The sequence below is a fragment of the Ostrinia furnacalis genome, unplaced genomic scaffold (assembly GCF_004193835.3).
Source record: "Ostrinia furnacalis isolate ACB-3 unplaced genomic scaffold, ASM419383v2 OfSCF1404, whole genome shotgun sequence".
Taxonomy (NCBI): Eukaryota; Metazoa; Arthropoda; class Insecta; order Lepidoptera; family Crambidae; genus Ostrinia; species Ostrinia furnacalis.
This window is the reverse complement of record NW_021131643.1, coordinates 62,689-88,161: the sequence shown is the minus strand read 5'-3', so window position 1 is coordinate 88,161 and position 25,473 is coordinate 62,689. Positions and strand designations below refer to the sequence as shown.

The following is a 25,473-nucleotide window of genomic DNA, read 5'->3' as shown; positions in this document are numbered from 1 at the left end:
GACGTGGTTTGCAATACCGGTAAAACCATGAAAAACTCAACCATAGACAAGTTACTCCTGTTGACGAGATTATTGCCACGTCCCTATGCTTATACCAGTCACACCATACTCTCTAATCTGTGAGTCACACACAAACCTGTGTCAAGATGTTTGCAGAATACACAAAAATAGAAGCGAAAGATCAATGCAAATAATTATATTAACGAATAACGAAATATTCTCACTAAGATAAAATGTTTGTGGCCATCATTTTGTTTGTTTGACACAGTAACCGGGCGCCATAGCCGGGCACAATAAATTATAAAACGATTTAAAAAAATATTTTTGTATGTACAAACATGTGTGTGCACATCTTGACACATAACCGATTTATTCTGTTTATCTAGACATTATTATGGGCAAAACACGCGCTGGAGACCCGGCTTAAGAAATCCTGCCTTACCTATCCCGTAAAAATATTTTGCCAGCAAAATTCTGCCACGTTATATAAAATTAAGTGGACATATCGAATGACTCAAATACTAGTTTGAGCAATGTTGAGTCACTGCACTGGTGCAATGGTGCAATCCTTGTACTCATATTACGCTTAGAGCCGATTCGGATAATAATTGGCGATTCGGTTAATCGGCGTTCGGATAATCGGCGTTCTACTGTATTTGTTTCAAGACATTGAAATCTTATACAATATTACAATAAACACGATAAAACAATATCACGTGAATATAATGTGATATTTGTAAATCACTTTACTGTAAACGTCAACTTGGTGCGCGTGGTTGTGTGAGCGACGGTCATTATTTTGTATCAGCTGTGGAATAAAAAAAAACAAAAATTCAGAAGTTTTGACAGCCAATAGGAATTCGATTAGAGTTTGCTGTCATGCGTCGTCATAGAAACGTTTTATTTTAGAAAAACTTTTCATTTTTTGGCCGGAATCGACATGGAGATTTATGAAGGTAAGTTTTGCAAATTAATTACAAATTATTAATTGATTTTGTTTCGTTATATGCAATAATTGCACAAGTTGGACACATTATTAATTTATTAATTACGAACTTCTTAGCAGGTTCATTTTGAAGGTCCTTTGAATCAGTATCACACACGAGCGAGGATCCTTGCGATTCTAATCTCTTAGCATGAAACTAAAGCTATTTTACTTATTCCATTTCTCCTAGAGAGTAGTTTGATTTTATATTTAAACAAAATAGGTGTATAGTACAGGATGTGCACAGGCTTTACTTTTGTATTTTCTGGAAGTCTTAGGAAATGTACTAGGAAAATAGCTTCTAAGTGCATAGGTATTTTACATATTTATGGTATTGCGAACAATATCGTTTCCTATTCCTTTAGAAAAGAAACTTGCTATAATCTCAATGTTCGGATAGTTTTATCAGTACCTATCCTCTAAAAGTATTTATAAAATACATAGGTATAATAATTTTTAACTTGTTAACTTAGTAATTTATGGCTGCATGCTTATCAAAATTTATAAGACATTTAGGTACCTATTACAATAACTTTGTATTTTTGATGTGCCTATTTGTGGCTATAAGTTAAATAATGATCATTTTGGGCACCTAAACACACTTATTTATTTATTTTATTGGGCTATCAACATGAGATACAGTATTAAACACAATTCAAAAAATAAACAATTACATAAGCCAAAGGTCTCTAGCTAACTGCACACTTTCCTCCTTCCTTATAATTTTATTAGATATCACTCCTCAAGTGCAACTTGATATTGCATTATTAATATTTTACCTACTACTTATTTAAAAGCCACCTATTTTGGTCTAGATATGCAGGTAATATTTCAAACACATTACTTTGTCATTCTGCTCATAATTAATTTACAATATTTTTTACTTAATGCCAGATTTTTACTTGACTGCGCCAGAAGGAGGGTTATATTTTTGATAAAGTATAAGTGAAAACATAGTAGGTATAAAAATATTTATTAAAGTTTTAACTTCGAATGCATAGACACCAGTTATTGTTTACTTAAGGCCAGGAAAGCAAATATGGAGCTTGCTATTCAACGTTTTATCGCGTTGTTTCTATGGCTTGTAAATATACAATGGCGCGCAATAGGCGAGATTACGTCATGGTGTGTGTGTCTAGCCAGCAAACTTGATTACCTGATTCCACTGACCGTTTTGCGATTCGCAGAACGACATCGCACTTATTGATTATGTTGGCGAAGTTTTTTGCTCCATACCGTTATCCCAATCCTTTTAAGACTTCGATAACATGCTATAATCGTGTACTAGGCCTTTATCCATCCATTTCGTCCAGTTCGTATACTTTTCTTAGCGTACGTCCTTCATCCAAAGACTAGGAGTTAAATCGACGAGACTGCTGGACATTATTAACCTCAGTTGCCGTGTTTTCGAGCATAACTGGTCGGTGTCACTCATTGCAGAACTGGAACTGATCCCGCCACTTGTTCCCACCTCTGCAACTCCTGTTTAGGATTTACAGCTTATCCGCCAACAAAAGCTCGACCAGTTAAGGCCGACCAGTGATGGGAGCGCTACTATTGCTACCTTTCGTCCACCACTTCACAACCTGTGTAGCCAGGATCTAAAGCTAGACCGCCATCAAAAGCTCAACAAGTGCAGGCGAATAGATTTGTAAAGATTATTCCTGCAGGTCCTCCATCCTTTAGACAGAAAGTCATCTCGTTACACGAACGCAGCGGTTTTCTGCACTCGTTCTCAGGCCCCTCTTTCCCATTGGGCACTCTGGGCACGTGCCCAGCGCCCTGCGATCGACGAGACCTCCGTCTGTACTCATAAAAGATTTTTCTCCAGGTGAGAAGGGCCTAAGTCACATAAGTATCAAGGGAGGCTACTAGGGAGTCGGTTAAAGACGGCCCTGTTCGTTCTCCATAAATGCACTGTTACTCCCCATTACCGGAGCGTCCTCTGATAAGTTTTTTCTGCCTATTCCACTCGACCGCCCATCTCACTTTACAACTTTTTACTTCTTCCAAAAGCACCTAGTTATCCTGTAGTGGTAATCAATGACCCTGATTGACCATCCTCGTTTGCTGCCCATGGGCATGGGCTTGCCCGCCTGCCCTGCCTACATTTATTATGTCACAATGAATTAATGTGTCGCCTACCTACTATTCCTAGACAACTGTGTTACCTAGTTACCCATAATTTGGTCCCCATTATCAGAAGATTAAAAATAGTGTTGAGGTTGCTGAGTTGAGGCTCAAGGGACGGGTGAGCATTCCTTTTAGAATTTTAAGAAGCTCGAATTTTAAACAAACCTAGGTTCACAGTGTGAACTTCACACCTACCTTTGTTAAGTTACGTCATCTTTGTCACGTAAACGCGTCTTTCCATTCTATACATAGCCAGAACGCAAGGGTGTGAAACTAATCGAGTATAGTTTGGATATGACTTTTTTTACTAAGCTCCTCCAAACTATACACGACCAGTACGCATACGCTGCGTACTGCTCGCGTATACTTTGTAGTGACTTAGGTCAATTATCTTCCTCCAAAATATACATCGCCAGTACGCATACGGACTAATCATGTATGTATTGTAATAAGTGCGTGATTACAATTTATTTATACGCGAGTAGTTGCATGCTAGTCATTTTGACTTATTGACCTCTCTTTCTATTACATACTAGCTTTCCGCCCGCGGCTTCGCTCGCGTGGAATTTTGTCTGTTACAGAAAAACAATATCGCGCGCGTATTTGCTCACCGTTTAGACCTACCCTGGACTACGACAAACATTTTAAAACCAAAATCAGCTCAATCGGCCCAGCCGTTCTCGAGTTTTAATCAGACTAACGAACATCAATTCATTTTTATTTATATAGATAGATTAATTCATATCTGCGTGTCTACTTTAAACATTGAATCATCTTACGACACGTGTCATTGTTTTGATAAAGGATTTTTTGGTGTTTCTTATTCTGCCATAGAAAAGATATTTGTTTTGGGGCTGATATTTCACCAATTGTAGGTATGGAAATATGTCAAAATGATTTTGTTCTTGAGATAAAAGTTAATAAATAAAATAAATAATAAATAAATATCCTTAGACATTTTACACTGCGCTTCTAGTCCCAAACTAAGCAAAGCTTGTACTATGGGTACTAGACAACGGATATAAACATAATTAAATACTTTTTTTTGTAAATACATACTTATTATACATAGAAAACACCCAGTCCAATACAAACAAATATGTTCATGCACACAAATGTTTGTACTGTGCGGGAATCGAACCCGCTACCACTTCGAACCACTACACCAAACGGCCGACAATACAAACCTAGCATTTAAAGTCTCGCATAATATTGTATTTAATGCGCGTTGAACTTTCTTCTCTCACTCTCTCTCATATTAATTAAATTGTTATTTAATTTGAAATCTACCTAATCAATTTAATTTCAAAAACCACTTACAATAGTTTTAAAAATCTAGATTTACCTATTATACACCACTAAATTTTAATCACCGAAAAAAAAAATTCCGTGTAATGAGTTATTGATACTGATCCCATTTGTGCAAAAAAAAGAGTAAAATAAAGTGACTCAAAATATCCTCCTAAAATTGGTAATTTATTGACACACGCGTCGCTAGCACTATTTAAGTACGATAATGTAACACTTATTAGAATTAAAACTGGTCTAAGTTAGCTAAGTATGTAATAATAACACTGGAAGCGTGGTCGAGGCGTGAGCGAGACAGACAGATCGATGCAACGTGCGAGCGCGTACGACTACTCTAGCGAGCAGCGGAGTGACCCAGCTGTGACGCGTAAAATACGGACTAACGAAAATTTAATAAAAAAAATAACTTCATGAAAACCATTTCTTTTTCTTTTGCTTTCAATATTCCACACGTTTCTACATAACCTGTTAAAATTTTTTCGGTGATAAAAATTTAGTGGTGTAGATTCAGTAAAATAATAATATTTTATGTAATAATATCAAATAAATGTAATTTTAAATATAGTTCCATATTTTACTGAATTTTACTAAATCAATATCAACTAAACACACTCTAGTCAAGTGTAAGTGGTGTAGTAGAAACTAATCGAGTATAGTTTGGAGATGACTTTTTTTACTAAGCTCCTCCAAACTATACACGATCAGTACGCAAAATTCGTGTATAGTTTGGAGTCACAGATTTACAAACAGGCACTCCGAAATATACACCAGCAGTTTCCTATGGGTGCGTTCTGGCCATGTATAGAACGGAAAGACGCCACGTAAACCCACCTCTAGGCATTTGATAACTTCAATATTCACTTTTCGTTGTGTTAAGTATTCTATGTCACAGCTTTACACATAAATGGGCAATGACAGGTCCTTTATGTGAAAACTAAACACAAGTGGCATTTTATCTAATGTTACACAATGTGCTATTTTGCATCAAAAATGTTTTCTAAGGAATTTATCTACCCATTCGGGTGACTTTTATGCAAAAGTTAGATCAATAAACAGATAAACTTTACTCTTATGGCCATTTAGGCTACTCAAAGTAGCCGAACTGACTAGTTCAAAATTTTGCTAATGAACGCTAAATAGAAAGATTTTAGAATCAATATGAACTGGTTTGCGTAGACAAAGCCCCCGTGAGAACGCAATAATTTATTGAGCACGTTGTCTCGATTTCAATTGTTCTCAAGATTACATAACAGTTAATTCTAATTGATTATCAAGACAAACAAATCCAGGTTGCATTTCGTTTTCTTACTAAACCAAACTCACGGTTTAAGAAGCCGATGCTGCAATCCTTCCTTTGATTAATCATGCTTATTTTTGGGACAAATTTCGTGTGCTGATGTAATATTTTCAATTTCAAATCACTAAGCTAGAAAGCTTTTAGTAGTAGAGAGATAAACTCTCGTTAAAAGAGTACAGACTTTTAGTCGGCCGATAGTTTGGTCGGCTTAGAATTTGTTGAAGAATCGGCCGATAGTAAACCAGTATAATGTGCGCACTTCCATACATGTTCGTACTGATTTTAACAGCCCGACCAAACTGTCGGCCGACTGCGGGGTATCTGAATGTCCTATGATCGATTAGGGCACATACATTTACCCCTTTTATTGTCCCCAGTTTGATTAGGAATTTGCAGGCTTAAATCAATCCATTGTTTTGATATTCCAACGTCGAAACCTTTGGCTTTTAACTAATTTAGAAGAACCATCATCATTCTCAAACGTACAATATTAACATGATATTTTTTAGATCTGAGCAGAAAGTTTTTTGGAATTTCCGTGGAAAATTCAATTTGCAAAATGTTTTGGCTGTAATTTGGCAGGTGGACGACATCTGCCGTCAATTACCATGTCATGTAACTGCGTTCCATGTTCATCGCTTTTTATTTTAATTGAGGACCTTTGCATGTGTAAATAATTTATAGGCAGAAGCGTAAAGTTTATAATTTGTTCCCTCGAGCTTTAGATCTGTAAACACAGGAGCTTCTTTTATAATAATAAACTCCCTGACTGACTTCGGATACCTAAGATAGTGTAATGGGAGAGTCAGAATCCCTTACGTATGTAGGTAGGTACAAGATGATCCTAAAGAGCATAGGTAATTATCTAAAGTTTATTAACTTCTATGACCCATGACATTGCTTATAGTCAGGGGCAAGGCACACAACTTTGAAAAGAACCACACATTCGCGTTTCTAAATGCGAACATAATGATCATGACTAGAGGCACTGATGAATACAAACTCGACACATCAGTCGATTCATCATTTGGTGCGATTGCCTCCATTTTCTCTTCCGTGTAGCCAATAAGTGAACAATCGGTCAATGATGATAAATAAAGTGTCGCGTCATTCATTACCTCTTTCACTGGTTGGCATTTGTTGCACTCTCAATGAGTCTCAATCATTTCCAAGTTCTAACTTCACCAACATTTTGGCTAGTTTTTAAAATATCACGTAGAGCCTGCCTAAGGTTTTCGAAAACTTAAATTAAGTAAATGTACTCATAGATTATTAGGCAACTATCAATATCAAGTCTTTGAAAGCACTTTTTAAATGCGGTCGTTTAGATAATTTTTATCTTAATCGCAAAATGTCTATTCTGACACGCAAAGCGTTTAAATTACAATCATATTTTCTGATCTCTTTCACATTTGTATGGAATAAAATAAAATATCGTCATTCCAATGACTCGGCCGTTAACCACCAACAAAAGATCTTAGAATACCGTAATCGCGGTCAGAATCTACATCTCAATGTTTTCGCTTCAATTAACAACATAATTACTTTTGATTGTCTAACAAATTATATCTTTGTAAATATTGTACGCGTTTTATCGTCCAATTTTATTCTTACACGTTTCATCTGACGGCACAAAGCAATCTTTCTGCCCGTCATTGTGAGCCGAGGCACTTTCAGTTTGCTTTCCTATTCCGGATTTATAATCCATAATGTACCTACCTGCCTCTTTGTCTTTTTGTTTGATCTCGAACCAACCGACTTAAACAATTTATAATAGAAGCTATGGAATCGCTGCCTATCTAATCAAATCAAAGGGTTTCTTTCTCTAGAGTTCTTGTCAATATGTATTTTTAGTTTTTTACTGTTCCTGTGTTGATACAGGAAAAGTAAGACGGTATAGACGTATTGTATTGGGATGACCACACTGACCTCCATGTGTCAACACCAATACCTTCCCTTACCTTTAACTGGTGACTTTTGTTCTAATGCCGCCCTCTCAAACTTACTTGTTCTACAGTTAGACGCACTAGCGACTCTACCTTGCATTGCATTCCAAGCTGCAGTTGGAAAATGCCACTTGGAATGCAATCAAGCTGCATTTTTCAATTCTAAGTCGCGATCACGGAAAGTATAACGAGCTCGTTTGCCACTTATCTATTGTCTCTGTCGTAAATGCATTATCTGATTCTATGCACAAAATTTCTAAAATATTTTATTTAAAAGTAGTAAAACTGTAAGTCATGCTTTCATTCTTCATGGCTCATCAACTCAGCATAAAGATCGTGTATCAAGTAGGTATTTACAAATAACAAGTTGTTCAATATTTTGTGTGTAGGATTGAACACGTCGCCCACTCGTGGCGAAACCGTACCAAGACCCAAGTGTGCCTTTGGTCATCGTAAACATACTGACATACCTACCTGTCGAAGGCCGTTGAACGCATCTTTAGCACAATGGAAGTGATGTGCATCTTATTACGATGCAGAAACTCGGCGTGTCTCGAAGTTTCGTACCAAACGCGATGAACCAATAAACAATTCTTGACCCTTTTCCTGGAATAAAATCGTAGTATTGCCAAACATAGTCTCAACATAATTTATACGGAATCTATGTAAATTGTGAAATCGATCTTGAAACACATCAGCGTCTTATTAATATAACTGTTTACTTTTTAAAATTGCGGTAAGATCCCGTTTGATGTAAGAGATGTAAGTTTTAAATGTAAATTCATTAAGTTTTCTTAAAAGAGGAATAAATTCTCTTCGAAGAAAGAAGCATGACAGTGTTTCCTAGCTCATAATAACTCCCACTATAGGTATTGTTTCTAACTGCGCATAATAAACCGTTTGGCCGCGGGTTTTATTGCCATCACAATTGAAAGGTTCGCTCATTGCTTGTGTATTAATGACAACTTGTGCTTATTTGTCCTCGTTATTTAATAGACAGGGCATTCACTCCTTCATCCTTGTTCGTACCTATCTTAAAGGATATGTATTACCTAGGAATGCAAAAGTAAGTTTTTCACTTCTCTAAATGTTTGATTAAACCCTTTCTCGAAAAATTCAGATAAGAAATAGATTGGACAAAATAAAAGACTAGGCGAAAAGACTCATCTTGAAGGTGTGAATTTTGCGATAAAAGTTTTTATAAACTCATTATTTCACATTTCTCATTTTAAAGATATGACAACTCATAATATTGATGATCGAAGGACGCACAATAAAATCAACAGACCAAAGCCACGTGGACGAATCCGCGGCCAAAAGGTAACAACGCATATTGATGGGCCAAACTTTTGCAATGGAGCTAAATCAATGAGCTTCACCGAAGTTGAATTCAATCGAGTTCGCCGATATCAAAGCAATCACGATAATAATACAGGTTTATTTAGGCTAATGTACTACTTACACTTAAATAAACAACATTAAAGCATTAAAGTGGATCAGTAGGAAATTGCGATCATCAATCATTCCTTCCCTTTGTAGCCCTGCGAGAGTTGCCTTCGATATTTTTAGTTTCTTAATTTTGTTCATACGTCGTATCCATTCATGAGACGCATTTGCTCGGCACTTGGCGTAGGCTGTGCCAGACCAGTGGGTTGCTTGTTGACAATTAATAAAACTGGTTTCTTTGTGGTATTTCATTCATAAAACAAAGCTGTTTACATCTCAGAGTTGATCATGTCCGAAGATGTCAAATGATGGCATCAGTCTTTGCATTGACTTTGTTTTTAATGGACTTTAAATGTCACGTGATTCTTCGTGACTTCATTGCGAATCGATGTCACGTCTTCGCTATCATTGCATGAAGCATCTCATGTATCTTTATCCGTAACTGGTTTGGTGAATGCATTTGCTAATGAAGACCGATGAAGATGACTTCGAATGTATCTCTCTTTTACAGTTACATTTAAAATTTAAATACAAACTAGAAAGAGCGTGTGCCAAATTATATTCCTGCCCCGTAATTTTGCCAATACATTTTTCGCATGGATGGCAATCGCTATATGAATAGCCATTATAAAAATGCCTGACCTTAATTATTATTTACCGTGCCGTTCTGCCATGAGCACCAATGGAGTCGATTTCCCTTAAAGGTTCCAATGGAATTCTTTCAATGGAAACTGCATCATAATCGCCGACATCTTATAAAGTTAATTGTAGACAGTTATTTGCGGGATCCAACCGGTTCCGTTAACATTAATCAGCTATAGTAAGCCAGTTCATCAGTGCTCTAACGACCATATATTAATAAAATTAATTGAACATAGTGTTGCACTTCCTGATTTACCTACACTGGATGTATCAAATTAAGTTGTTGTAACTGTAAGCTTCATAAAAACCGAAGTGAAATATGAATGCACAAACTAAAGTAAACAATTTTACTTTTACTTTTTATTGCTATGATGGATGGACATTTTAGAAAAAAATTGGCATTCGGTTTGTTGATTATTGTGTATTCAATTAATTACTTGGTGTAGACTCTACCAGAGTAAATACAAATTCTATGACTCTACACTGTAGAGTAAGGACGGCGGCACTTCAAGGTAAACACTATGAGACCTTATGTAGCCGTAATAAGGTTGATGAGGTCTGAGAGCTGGCTGGCTATTGTCCAGAGCTGAGCCAAATGGTGTCGAAGACCGAAGTCGATTGTTCTACGCTGCCCATTAAGCTCTACAAAGGATTAATTTCAAATCAAATCTAGGTCTACATATAAAAGATCATCAATTTCGACCCTCCCTCAGGCGGTCAAGTTTTCCCTCCTATAGAATATTATCTGGTATGTGGCTCTATGAGCTCTATCATACATTCTGTACAATATTTAACTTTAATCAAGCATTCTCGTAAATTTTTTGATCCTACTTCATAAAGGTGATATGAGGAACATTTGCATCACTTTGGATAGACTCAGATGACCAATCTGATAAATTGTGATCGTCTTCAGTCCACTAATTCTTTAACCATTCAATCAACGACAGAGTTAACTGTGAAGTTAATTTGCGTGAAAACACATCGCGTCCGTGGATCTTGCGCTCGATGTCTTATTTTCGTGCGGTTGCATAACACTCGATATGCGATCTTGATATGGCCAACGTTGTGAAACCAGTGCATTGTTTTGCCGTGTGGGGTGACTCGTGTGACTGTTACATCAGTTCCTCATCAGTTGAGTGACAATGATGGGCAAATAAACTCGTTTCTGTCAAGTTGACGCTTTTCATTTGTTTTTTTTAATGCTTTTTTTCGATTAGGTGTGTTAATTATTTAATTTTCTTTTATTAATTACGTGAAGGTCTACCAATAGTTTCTACCGAAATACACGTTAAAAATAAAATATCTTCATTAAAATAAAATTACACCGGTTATAATATGAAACCAATTTAGTTAATTAATAGTTTAAACCACAAAATAAACAAGTGCTAATATTGTACACTAAAATAAATGATTTATTTAATTGATTATTAAAAAAGTAGCGAGAATAATACAGAGTTACCAGGGCTTTTCTAGCTCGGATTTCTTATTTAGGCTTTTATGACAGTCTTAAATTAAATGCTTGCTTTTTCTTGACCGCGTGGTTTTCTATTACAGTGTTGTAACCTATGTCACTCAAGACTTTAAGAAGCTTTCTTTCGACTGGTGAAAGAATTTTCAGAATCTGTTCAGTTGTTCCAAAGATTACCTACTTCGTTCAAACAAATTCACATTGCGAACTTAATATTCGTGTAGAGTTGCAACATGCCCTTTATGGACACCCTGTATTTGTACATATCGTGCTGATTGTGTGGCAGAGATCGTTGACATCAATTATGAAAGCTATACGAGTAGGCGTATCATTTGCATCTTTAAACTTACAATCGCTCTTTCACTTGAGCATTGCAATTACATTTTTGTATGTAAATTTTCAATAATTTTTGCATTTGATGAATCAATTTTACTGTATTGCATGATTTTCGCGTGAGGGTAAATACAGTACCTTCAAATACGTATTAATATATCTGTTACTGTAAAAGCTCGAATTGCAGTAAATCCTAAGATATTCCAGTAAAACCTAAGATCTACCAATTCCTAATGGTAAATGTCCCAAAAGGTTTGCGATTCGAACTCTTACCACCATTTCGTTGGTAAATCTTAGGATTTACATTAATGGCACGGCAAATGTTGAAAAACAAAACAAGCATTTTTGACAGGTACCAATCGGTCTTATCTACGCATTACACGAGCGCAGCCTTTTTAGGGTTCCGTAGCCAAATGGCAAAAAACGGAACCCTTATAGATTGGCCATGTCATGTCTGTCTGTCCGTCTGTCCGTCTGTCCGTCCGTATGTCACAGCCATTTTTTTTCCGAAACTATAAGAGCTATACTGTTGAAACTTGGTAGGTAGATGTATTCTGTGAACCTCATTAAGATTCTGATCAAAAATAAAAAAAATAAAAAAATATTGGGGGCTCCCCACCCCATACTTAGAACTAAAACTCAAATTTTTTTTTCATCAAACACATACGTGTGGGGTTTCTATCATATAGATAGGCCTTCAAAAATGATATAGTTCCAAAATACTGAACTGTCCTATCGATGACATTGACAGCAGGGCGCCACCGTCAATACCGAATCGCTGGTTCCGATTTTTGCCATGTTGGAAACCATAAAGTTGAACGATGGTAGCGCCCCCCTGTCATTGAGTTTGGCGGGACAGTTCAGCGTGGCTCATCTATATCAAGGTTTCTAAAATACTTTTTTTCTAAACCGAATAGTTTGCGTGACAGACGCTTCCAAAGTGGAAACAACCCCCTCTATCTTTTAAAATAAGAAAATGAAAAATCTAAAAAAACATATGATGTACCTACATTACTATAAAAACTACCAACGAAAGGACATTGGGAACTTTAATATGAGAAAATGCCCCACGGCGGACAAAGATGAAACGTATTTTATTTCAAAGCTTTATACTTGTAGGTATATTCACTTAAAGCGCTATGTTGTGAGATATGGGAATTCTGAGATATGACGAGTCTTAGTTGAAAATATATTTGCCTAAAATGATTTGATATTTTTACATGTTATGTTGTTTGGCATTGCAGAGTAACCAATAAAAATAAATAAAATAATATAAATAAATAAAATATTATAAATACTTAAATTAATATTAGACAACATCTCATATATTACTCCAACCCAAAATAAGTAGCTAAGGCATTTGTGTTATGGAAATCGGGAACGACGAACCACAACACACCCAAACCAGAGACAATGTGAAAAGATCGTTTTCTATATTGTCCCGACCGGGAATCGAACCCGGGACCTCAGGATTGGCCCGGCACACCTTGAAAACCGGTGTGTGCGCCTCTCCGCCACGGAGGTCATCAAAAATATTACCTAAATGTAAAATAAAATAAAATATTAAAACTTAATTTTCTCAATATTCCCATATACGAGAGAAAAAAAAATGCACGGAAATTCATTGGATATTAGTATGTATCATCTGTGATAGGTTTCGTTTGTGTCCGCTACTTTTCGAAAAGTGGGGCAAAAAGTTCCCAATGTCATTTGTCAATGTACAACCTGTTTTGTCTAATAGTTGATTAAAGTAAGTAATTAAGAATTACTCATTGTTTTATTCCTAAAACCAACATTATCCAGCTGACAGAGGTAAAACCTAGCATATATTAAATTCGAATGGTAAAAGCTCGAAAAAATCGGCGTATTTTCAGAAATACTTACATTTACCAACTCATGTCGGTAAATCCTAAGACTTACACTTAAATCTTAAGATTAACCGTAGTTCGAGCTTTTACAGTAACATATCTTTTAATTGAGTGCTTACGAGTATGTTACGATCTAAACTTGTTTAATTAATTGCATTCTAAATGAACCTTCCATTATAACAATCAATTTCTGCTAGATTGGTCATCTATCTATTACAATAAAATAAATTATTTAACCAAAACTAGCGCTATAAAGTACTAGTAAGTAGACAAAAAATCGTTGTGAATCGAATTATTTATTAGTGAAACCAATTTTTGCTAACGTCAGATTTTTAATTTAAAGTGTAAAACGAGCTGTTTTTGTTAATTTACCGATCACAGCCTGAAACGGGATAAACAGCCAATTAAAAAGGCACGAATTTGGCAGGGAGCTTTTTGCAGCATGTCTGGTGAGGTGTGGCAGTGTAGCCTCTTGCTCTGTACACACTGGGACGATGCTAGTGTTACCATGATTTATTGGAAGACGTGTAATTTTGGGATTTAAAAAAATAATAAAACTCATTTTGTTTGCGTATCGAAACTATTGAAAGTAGAATTGCAGAAAACAATGACATCCAAAATTTTTATTATTTATAATAATAATTCTGTACCCCCAGTGAAAAGGGATCTAANATCTCTAATAGCGACGAAGCAGGATTTTTTTTAACTTCAAATGCGATTTCCCAAAAATCACCATTTTTGACTTAACTCCGTTTTCACTGGGGGTACAGAATTTTGCATGCCAAAAGGTGGAAAATGGAGATACTAAAAAACTTGTAACACCTACTGTATGTAAACCCATGTTCGCAAATATAAATGATTTGATTTGATCATCACTTTTTTCTTTTTAAGCCTGTATAGATCGTTAAGTTAAATGAACCATCAAAGTTAACAACTTCATATTCTCACCAAGGAATTGAAAACATTAATTAATACGTACTGAAATAGATAATTGGGTAATTTAATAATAAAATGCGTTTAATTAATGAATGTAGGATATGATCAAATCATAATTTTAACAAACGCAACTGTAATGAAATTAAAAATTATCGATTCCTGTCTCGAAAAGTATAATATGATAGTTTGATGCACTAGTGTGTTCACCCGAGTGTGAGCGAGCGGTCCGACNTTTACTTTTATATTATCCTTCTGTAGCCAAAAAGCAATCAATATAGCTTGACATCATCATCTCTGGTCCAGAGTTTGATTCCCAATAAGGTAATTGTAGAAAACAAACTTTTCTCTGTCTCCTGTCTAATTAGTTGATGTGAAACCATTGTTGTTTCTGGTCTTTATTACCCAATTGCTTCAACTAATACTTACTTTAAAATAGGAGATAATGTATGTGATTTAGGCCGATATCATTCATGGTATATGGTATAATAATTAATAAAATAGTACTTTCAGATCAGAATAAACATTTAAGAAGTAAATAATTAGGCAGGGTTACCATCTGAAATCGGCTATTATTGGCTATTTATGGCTAATAACTGCTTTTTATCCGTTACTAGCCAATTGCTATTAATCGGATTATTAGCACTTACCCATCTCTAGACGCGCGCCATTGCACCCAATGCTAAACCGCATGTGTGGCAGAAATCAGAGTTTGTTAACTCTCATCTCTTTCACTTGTCATGGCCATATAGGAAATAATATAATTTACACAAATTCTACCATAGATGATGCAAATAAAATTGAAATTCCAATACAGACGCGAATTAACGCTCGAAAACTTAAGCCCTTCGCATGTGTTGCTAAATATGTAGAAAATGTTGTCAGTACAAAAATAATTAAGTTTAATGTGCCTAATTAAATTATTTTTTGTTGAAATACGTCCTTTGGATTACGTTCGCATTCCAATGGCTGTTATTAGGTCATTGCCATAAAATTTACTAGAGCGACTCAAGTATAACGGGTCCACTTTTCTTCTAAGCATGATTTATAAATATTTTTGAATGACGCGAAGTAATCTTCTATTATGCAGCTGTTATTTATTGCGTGACGTTACGATATAACACAGTCATAAACGGTTCAAAAGATCATTGTACTAAGGTTTTGCTCTTCTCACGTAAAAACGTGAACTCGTAATGAAACCGTGTTTTGTTTCTGTCCAATATTTTGCGCTCATCTTTCTTCACACATCGTCTGTAAAGCGCTCGTCGTGTACACAATGCACATGTCGAAATTGCCGCATTTGCCGCTCCCCAGGCGGTCCGGTGTGGCATCTAAACAATATTTGATGTGTAAACATACCACTGACACAACACGCTTCGCTTGTTAGCGACTAAACTATTCATGTCATGGTACAACTTTATTGACAAAATGCAATATTCAATCGGCTGTTATAATTTTAAGTAGGTCATCCAGGATCATCCCATTTTTGACTATGACCATAAAACCTTCATGATCTTTTAAGAGACGAAATTTTTCAACTAACAAATGGGTATTTGTGCATGATGATAGTTGGCTTTGGCTACATTCCCAGACCCTACCTTATTATTTCATCTTGACATTTGCCACAAGGAAGTCATTATCAAATACGACCCAGGAGCAAATTGCTGTTGCGTGTTAAAGAGGATGCTAATATTTCCGTTAAATGATGTGCCGCCTATTCCGCAGGGTAAGATGTTCTGAAATAATCAAAGTACTAAAATACAAAGTGTTTTATATCTGTAACATAATAATTTAATAAGCATCTCCACATCCACTTAAAATTCCCACATTATTGGGCCGGTCATCCGTAAATTCTTTCGGTGTTTTTTTTTCGCATACGTTGTCTCATTTCTTCGTTCGTGATCCCAGTATTTTATTCTTCTCGCACCCCTTGTGTGATTTATGCCGGGCCGACCCATTCTCCGATAGTGTTCCCAAACTTCCCAAAAGTGCCATTCGTTAAATTCCATTTTTAAAAGAGGCAGCGGATACGTTGTCTCCGGTTCTCTCACCACTCCGCCATTGAAAATGTTCAAACGGTGTCTCCTCTACTAGTCGATTGTATTTCATTTCGCCGCTTGATTGGGTTGGGACGGAAACGGGACTACGTTAACGGAAGAGGGCTCGTAGTTTTGTATCAATTTTTATGTCAGTACCGACATCGGTCAGCTCCCCATTATTCGTATGTTGCGCGTGCGCCACCGCGTTTAGTTGTGTTCGCAGCACGCCCAAGAATAGCCGTCAGCGCGATGGTTCCCGCCTGAAGCATTTAGGATCGCTGTGCCCGTACGCGTAATTGCCCATTTGGTCATAAACGGCCTGCAACTTGTGTAACTGTCGGTCCTTTGATACGGGCCTGTCGCGACTGACACATTATCTTATTTACGAATTGTAAACGTTCGGCGCTCAGTATTCAGTTCGTGCGTTTACCATAAACTCGTGCGTGTAATTTTATGTTTGATTTTATTTTATTCGACGCGCCGCGTTATCTGCCTTGCTTGTTGTTGATAATGCCTGATAAAAAGAGGTGAATAGATAACTGGAAATCGGCAACACACATTGGAAAAAGTGCAATAAAGAGTGTGTGTGAGACTTAGTAATATTTGTTGTTGTTTTTTATATTTTTGTGGTTCAAAAGTTCAAGTTTTAATTGCGGTTTAGTGATATAACGTGATGTACGTATGACTGATGCGTCTGCGCCGGTGCAAGTGTTTCGTTGGACCTATTTTCGTACCACGGAAATAAGAGCGGCAAAAGGAGCAAAAAGCTCGAACGCCTGAAAAACTTGAGGACGCAGTGCCGCGTATATTTCTGTCTGTTGTGAACCAATGTCCACAACAGCTGCCTGTGACACTGGTGCACCAACGTGAGATCAACGGAACAATGAAGAAGAGGACCCTATCAAAACTTAAATCACTATTTAGTTCCAAGAAAGGTACGTTATTTTTTACTGGTTCTTCAGCCATAGTAAATCTCCAGATCTTTTTTTTTTTCTTGAAAGGCGTGGAAACAATAACTAACAAATACAAACAAAACTGAGTATTGTTTGAGAGTTTTGTCACGTGTAGGACATTCTGAATTTGCATAATACCTTCATAAAACTCAGTATTTATAACTCTTTCTTGTGTAACTCTGAAAATGCATAACATGACGTTCGTCTCGTTTTCAGTGTTGTTTTCTTTTTTCGCTACCAATAATTTATTTCACATAAATTAATTTTAAATTGGCTCGTCAGCTTGTTTCTCTTGAACATGATACAGATATTTCTAAACCAGCGAAACGCTCACAGATAGCTCGATAGTTTGTGTCTTGAATTTTTTTGTTCATCTCAAGAATGCGAGCAGAGTACGATGCATTCCCTCATGCAAGTACTGGCAGCTGTGGCAACTGCCTGATTTTTTACCGCTCACAAAAGAGGCTCTTCGTGTGATATACAGCTGCTCTTCAACGGCTATCCCGGATCTTAAAAAGCCCTTTAAAATGGGGTGAGAAGATGGGTGTAAGTGATTTCGCAACACGTGTTCTCAATTTGCAAAGCAGTCGTTAAAATCGGTTTGGTTAATGCAAGTTTCTGCTCATAGTTCCCAGTTTATTTTATCTGAACTCCAGCCAAAGATATCGTTGTTAAATCCTGTTACTGTGAACTAAACATGTCTTAAATAACTCAAGTCGTGGATCCAATAAAAATACCTTGTTCTAAAGCAGTCGAATTAAAATGACCTGTGTAATTTTTTTTTCGATTAACAGACGCCAAATTAAAACAATCAGAGACATTGACATAACATAACTCACAACTCACCGTATTTGCTGAGAGCGTTTTCTGCGTACGCGCAAGTTAGTGTAACGCTGATAAGCACGCGGCCGGCTACAGTATGGACACAGAAAACCTACTTACGCTTATTGTTTCGCGTTCAGTATTGTACATACAGCTCTAACAGTTACAGGTTTCAGTGAGTTTTGTGCTATTGTAATAATGCTCTGCGGTTTTAGTTTTCGTCGCAAAAAAAGTGAGTGACATGTCTTGTTGGTAATGTAATATCACGTTTTGTCTTTGTGTCGTCTTGGGTTTCTTGTCTTTGTATTTCTTTGCGAGTCCTACTTAGATAAAATTTGCTTCTTATTCTTAACTAGCGGCCGCCCGCGACTTCGTACGCGTGAATCCCGTTTTTCCCGCTAATTCAAAACGTTCCCGTGGGAATTTCGGGAATTCCTTTCTTAGTGCACCTCTACGGTACCTAAGCTACGTCCCTTCCAAATTTCAAGTGCCTACGTTTAGCCGTTTAGGCTGTGCGTTGATCTGTCAGTCAGTCAGTTTCTCCTTTTATATTTAGATAGATATTATTCTGTCTAACTTACGAGGGGAGGCTGAAAAGTTTTGAGCCTAGGGTATTAAAAATGCCGATAGAAAAGTGTAAAAAATATATTTTTCTATTTAATCTCCCTCTACTACAACGGACTTCTTACATTTGTGTAAAAGAGCTTTTAACCTACTGAAAAAAAATTCGCAATCTTTGCCTTCGAAATGAGCCTTTATCGCCGCCTTCCTTTTTTTGTCACTCAAAAATCTTCGTTCCTGGAGGTCTTTTTTCCAATTTGAGAATTAGACAAAATAGCTAGAGAATTGGACTAAACTGTGTGGTGGGTGATTAATTTCTTAAAATCCAGTTTTACCCGGGGTAAGCCATGCAACATGCGCGGTGTGCGCGGTTGAATTGTCTTGCAGTAACAGATTTCCTTTCGCCAGTTTGCCTCTTAATATTTCAACAACCACTTGACGCACTCCTATCAACAGTACAGCATAATAATCCCCGTTTATTGTAGTTTTTTTTAAGTAGGTAGTCAATGAATAAAATTCCTCAACAATCCCAAAAATAGTGGCTATGAACTTAGGTGTCGATCGCTCCACTTTGAATTTCCGCGGCGGCGTTTTCCCTTTTGAATCCGTTGCAGTGAGTCTTATTTTGACTCTAGATCGTACTGCCGGATCTATTATTTATCAATAGTGATAATGTGAGACAAAAAAATGTTAGAATTATGGTCAAAGATGTCCTAAAACTCCTGCGAAGTTGTGACTCGACGCTGGTTGTCGAGCGGCGAGAGCATTTTTGGCACCCATCGCGCGCACCCCTATTTCATGTGCAAATGAGTATGAAAAATATCGCCGTTACGTTCTTTGTTAATGCCTATGGTTTCAGCTATCTGTCACAACTTAATTCGCTGATCTCTAAAGCAAGATTTTTTAAGTTTTCATTATTTTATTCGTTAATGGCGAAATCTGGCCGCCCTGACTTGCGGTCATCTTTTAGAGGCTCCCTGGCATGCTTGAACTATCGGATCCAATATTTCATGATGGCAAATGAAGGCCCAGACTCCCCATAAACTGTAGACATCTCTTCAAATGTTACCGTCAGCGTTTTGTTCCTCTTTTTGAGGAGTTTTATGACAACTGTGTACTTCGATTTCGTACATTACGCGGATAACTGAGACATGATGATGTTTACTGATTAATTACTTAAAGCGTGATGACGCTAATGAAATGAAACTTTGTACATATACTAAGGAGGTTATTGGCTAATTAAATAAATTGAAAGCGAGTCAATAATAGCACTTGAAGATACTTAGGCTCAAAACTTTTCAGCCGCCCCTCGTACGCTTGTATATTTTGTAGATGGTTATATTTTGAGATTTCCATCGTGCCTCCGTAATTATAGGAGGCGTCGGCAAGGTTATTTAGAAGTTTTCCTGTATTCAATCAAAATGATCGATGATATTCCATAATGTACATCTTTATCGCATTATCTTGTTATTATTATTCGCAAACTTAAGCCATTGACGGTCGACGTTAGTTAATATCTTATAAATATTGTAATTAATGAATTAATGGTGGTCCTATCGCGCATTAAAGGTTTATTTCGGTTGAAGAACCTGCTGTATTTTTAATTAATGTTAATATGGNAGGGAATAGATGAACATACATACATACATACATAGCCTGTCAAAATCATAACTCCTTTTGCTTTGCCGCAGTCGGGTAAAAATAATGTAATTTTTGTTTTTCTTTCACGCTAAGTTATACAGGGTGTTAGGTAAATGGGTATAGCAGACACTAGCCCATGTTAACATGGTCATATAAATGGTATGGTGAAGTCAGAAAATTGATATCTTCATTTTAATTATTTTAATTTTCATACAAATCGGATTTTATAAAATTTATTTTGTATGAAAATTAAAAAAATCAAAATGATGATATCAAATTTCTGACTTCACCATACCATTTATAAGACCATGTTAACATGGTCTAGTGTCGGCTCATATACCCATTTACCTAACACCCTGTATAGGTATAAGCCCTTTTAGGTAATATTTTTTTTTTCAGTAGGTAAATTCCGTCAAACTGCAAATTTGTACCGAGGTTAGGGTTGCATATAAACATAATTTATTATAAAACAATCCAACATTTTACAAATTTTACATTTAGTTATGGTAGTAGTGTCGATGGGAATGAAAATGTATGTTACCCACGACACTACTGGCTTGGTAGTGCAGAAGGGAATAAATATTCCCCACGACACTACTGGTAGTGTGGTTTGGTAGTGCGGTGGGTCAGAAGGGCTAGAACAACGTTACTCCAGCAGGAATCGTTTTTTTCGTTTTGTACCAAAACGACAGCACGCACTAATCTCTAATTCGGCGCACATTTACACCATGTTGGGAACTAATTATACGTTCTACTCATATCACTCTAGGAGCTACTTTCCAGCTGGAGTAACGTACACAATTCCATCAGCAATAGAATAAAAACACTAACGTAAATTACTATGTAGGGTCATGTTACAAAGCTTGGTATCGTTCGTTCGTTTCAGCCAAATGACGTCCACTGCTGGCCAAAGGCCTCCCCCAAGGTTTTCCAATGAACGGTCCTGCGCTGCCCGCATCCAGGCTCTTCTTCTTCTTCTACAAAGCTTGGTATAAGTAAATAATAATCGGCCTAAAGATTGCCAAAATCTATTGGCACTGATTAAAGGACTATTACTGTGCTATTACGTTTAATGTTATTGTGTAATCAACAAGACGTGCTGATAAAGATTAGGAACTCGGGTCAGAGGGAAATCCGTCCTGATGTATGAGTTGATAAATAATACCCACAAATAAAGATAATTGATAATAATTATTATGTTTTAATTAGTGTGTAGATAAAAGATAAAAGGAAATGATAGTTGAGCAAAGTTTATGTATAAAAGCGGAAAGTTATCAAAATTATAATCTATTTCTCGGTCAAAATGCGATCCTTTATTGTTTTCGCCATAACATTGGCGGTGGCAGCAGGTAAAGATTTGTGCAGTGTACCTACTTATTAATATTTTAAGGCCTTGCCTTGCCTTCTACGCGCGTAGAATCATACGCGCGATGGCAAGATATGAGTGTCCACAAGACACGCACGAGAATTCGCGCGTAAATCGCGTCATACAATACGATCGTGTTCGCGCGTAGGATTCGCGGCGTATTCGCTCTCCTGGACAAGGCTATATTTATGGCTTCGTTTTGTGTGTTAGGATGTGAGAATTATCTGAAAAATTCTTAAATTGAGGCATTAGGTGGCATTAGTGTTCACGTGCCTTCCTGGAGGGCTACTTGGGGCTACTCCGAAACTCTGTTAACTTAGTTATGTTTCTATCTGTCATCTTCGTTCATGCTGTCATCTCGTTTTGCGTGAGAGGGATGGCTACATTCAAGACTTTGGATAACTTTTTCCGGAGTAACCCCGCTATTCTGATATTTATAGAAAACGTGGGAAACTGTGCTACTTGACTGTACGACAATTTCGTACACGAGATTAGGCTACAAATAATCCACAAATAAATATTGCTACATCTTATCACACGAATCTTAACTTTGAAGACATGACTTTACAGTCTAAAATTTAAATTTAAATCTATGTTGAAGCCACCGAGACCTCCGAGAGGATCGTCGGAGGGTCCCTCACGACCATCGAGGAGTACCCTGAGATGGTGGCTCTGCTGAGGGTCTGGGGCAACCATTATGGACAGGACTGCGGTGGGTCCATTCTGAACAACAGGGCCATCTTGACTGCTGCTCACTGTACTGAGTAAGTAACTACTGCTGTTATTTAACCTAATTTCGATTAGATCAATTTTCAACAAGATTTGGATAGTCCGTTGGGGGTTCTTTATGTATGTGCCTATCGAAGCTAACGCTGTTTTGGTGTAAAACATTTCTTCTCAAAAGGACTGCTCACAATATACTAAGTTTGCAAATTCAATTTATTTCCCTGCCTATACCTAAAATGCATCAGAGCATTAGCACGGGACTAAGTATTCCCACCTCTTTTACCCACCGTTGCAACTCCTGTGTAGTCAAAATCTACAGCTTGACCGCCAATACTCTTAACTACGGATGCAAATATAATTTTACTTTTTTCCAGAGTCACTATTCCAGCAGGTCGTCGTGTACGTGTGGGATCCTCATACAGAAGCTCGAATGGGACTGTCTACACTATTGAAAGGATTATCATCCATCCCGGCTACGCTTTCAACTGGCCAGCCCAACCAGACAATGACGTGTCGATCCTTTGGCTTACCGGCATCATTCCCGTCACATCTACTTCAAGACCTGCCCTGATTGCTGGTCCCAACTACAACCTTGCTGATAATCAAGCGGTCTGGGCTACTGGCTGGGGATGGACTCAGGTATGTTCTTCTAAATCACTCCATTGGGCTGATAGGCTGATAGGGCTATAAACAATCGCGCGTGTGACGTCATGACACTGCGGAAGTTCGAAAGCATGGACGCTCATTGCGCCATCACTCAAAAACCATAACATGGTACAACATTGTATGAACACAATGTAAATCTTCGTCCACAAAATCTACTTGGATGAAGTCGCAGCGCGATGAATTAACGAATTTGTTATTGTTTCCAATTTTCTCAAGATAAGCATTACGACAAATATTGAGCTGAATAATTAGTTATAATACATTTAAGTAGCTAGATTATAGAGCTGATATCGCTTCACTACACACCTTTTTTGCTCGTAAAACCTAATAATACTAAAAATAATAACTAAAAAAACAATGTATTTTTCAGTACGGCAACTTCACGTCTCAATCAGAGCAGCTACGTCACGTGCAAGTGTACACTGTGAACCAGGAGATTTGCAGACAGCGGTTCGCAAACCTCGTGATCAACGGCGTGCCTATGCCATACACGATCACTGACAACATGCTGTGCTCCGGTATACTGGACGTGGGAGGTCGCGACCAGTGCTACGGGGACTCTGGCGGGCCAGTCTTCCACCACGGCGTGCAAGTCGGTATCTGCTCGTTCGGGCACGAATGCGCGCTTGGCGAATTCCCTGGCGTCAATGTGCGCGTGTCTCAGTTCACCAACTGGATAAGCGAGAACCGATAGGAAATAAATTTATGAGGATATAAGATATTGATAAATCAATTAAACGAACTAATAAAAGAAAGTCTACTTATCGTTTCATTATTAGATTAAGCATTAAATAAATCTGCAGACAGGAATTTGCAAGCCGAATGGTTAACGGCGTGCCTATACCATACACGATCACTGACAACATGCTGTGCTCCGGTATACTGGACGTGGGAGGTCGCGACCAGTGCTACGGGGACTCTGGCGGGCCAGTCTTCTACCATGGCGTGCAAGTCGGCATCTGCTCGTTCGGGCACGAATGCGCGCTTGGCGAATTCCCTGGCGTCAATGTGCGCGTGTCTCAGTTCACTAACTAGATAAGCGAGAACCGATAAGAAATAGATATAGTGACATTCGATTAAATGAATTATTATTATAAAAATGTCTACTTTTCATTTATTTGTTTATGAGATTAAACATACATAATCAAGCAAATGCAGTGCCAGAATGGGAGTGATAATATGTACCTAGACTTCCTGGTCGCACCACGCTTAGTACCTACCCAGACGCCAATACATAGGTCTACTTTCTTTTGCCTATCAAAGAAAAAAGAATAGTTAGTTAATTACATTCTTCAAAAACATTAGGAAGAATTAAATTCATCCATAAATTCTATCAGTGTCTATTTTTTTATGAACTGTAAACTTTTTTGTAAATAATACAACATTTTAATAATACTTATATTATAAACTAGCGGCCGCCCGCGACTTCGTACGCGTGGATCCCGTTTTACTCCCTTCATCTATCTTACGTGGTTTAGATTTTTCATACCAATGTTTTTTCCTGCTAACTCCCGTTCCCGTGGGAATTTTGCAAAATCCTGTTGTAACTAAGCTTTAAGTTTACTAAGGTACCTGCATGCCAAATTTCAACCGTCTAACTTAAGCGATTTAGATTTATCATACAAATGTTTTTTCCCGCTAACTCCCGTTCCCGTGGGAATTTTGCAAAATCCTGTTGTAACTAAGCTTTAAGTTTACTAAGGTACCTGCATGCCAAATTTCAAGCGTCTAACTTAAGCGATTTAGATTTTTCATACAAATGTTTTTTCCCGCTAACTCCCGTTCCCGTAGGAATTTTGCAATATTCTGTTGTAACTAAGCTTTAAGTTTACTAAGGTACCTGCATGCCAAATTTCAAGCGCCTAACTTAAGCGGTTTAGATTTTTCATACAGAAGGATTTTCCCGCTAAATCCCGTTCTCGTGGGAATTCCTAAGTATACTATAACCTGCCCAGGAGTATGCAGAATAATTGTACCAAGTTTCGTTAAAATCCGTCGAGTAGTTTTTGTTTCTATAAGGAACATACAGACAGACAGACAGACAGACAGACAGACAGACAGACAGACAGACAAAAATTTTACTAATTGCATTTTTGGCATCAGTATCGATTACTAATTACCCCCTGATAGTTATTTTGAAAATATATTTCATGTACAGAATTGATCTCTCTACAGATTTATTATAAGTATAGATAAGAATGTTTGTTTATTGTTTCTCGTATTGAACTTACCTATCATAAAACTACACCAATACACTAATGCCATTATGTGATTATCATCATCATTAATTTCAGTCATCCGCTGCTAAGCTTAGGCCTCACTCACCCAATGATTCCCAGA

The 25,473-nt window shown here is 37.2% G+C and overlaps 2 protein-coding genes across 6 annotated transcripts in view; both read left to right on the top strand.

Moving 5' to 3' along the window:
* The first annotated feature begins 802 nt into the window (after positions 1 to 802).
* The window catches only part of LOC114352550 (probable serine/threonine-protein kinase nek3), a 46,837-nt gene continuing 22,166 nt past the window's right edge, over positions 803 to 25,473 (top strand). The window contains exon 1 of one of the 5 annotated variants that reach the window (XM_028304180.1): positions 803 to 956. In XM_028304180.1, coding sequence (XP_028159981.1) covers positions 941 to 956 — 16 coding nt within the window. In that variant the 5' untranslated portion in view covers positions 803 to 940. Of the gene's footprint in view, positions 957 to 16,373; positions 17,334 to 18,259; positions 18,406 to 25,473 lie in introns of those variants that run through there. The other 4 variants (XM_028304176.1, XM_028304179.1, XM_028304177.1 and 1 more) reach the window with 4 other exon arrangements.
* LOC114352553 (trypsin, alkaline A-like) lies at positions 21,646 to 23,827 on the top strand. The gene is made up of 4 exons (XM_028304183.1): positions 21,646 to 21,724; positions 22,343 to 22,505; positions 22,842 to 23,106; positions 23,504 to 23,827. The coding sequence occupies exons 1-4, from the start codon at positions 21,679 to 21,681 to the stop codon at positions 23,825 to 23,827; spliced, it is 798 nt and encodes a 265-aa protein (XP_028159984.1). The 5' UTR covers positions 21,646 to 21,678.

Excerpts from the sequence above, each read along its gene's own strand:
- LOC114352553 (XM_028304183.1), top strand. The coding sequence starts at position 21,679 with ATGCGATCCTTTATTGTTTTCGCCATAACATTGGCGGTGGCAGCAG. Across the intron at positions 21,725-22,342 it reads AACATTGGCGGTGGCAGCAG|CCACCGAGACCTCCGAGAGG; the intron begins GTAAAGATTTGT and ends TCTATGTTGAAG. Across the intron at positions 22,506-22,841 it reads ACTGCTGCTCACTGTACTGA|AGTCACTATTCCAGCAGGTC; the intron begins GTAAGTAACTAC and ends ACTTTTTTCCAG.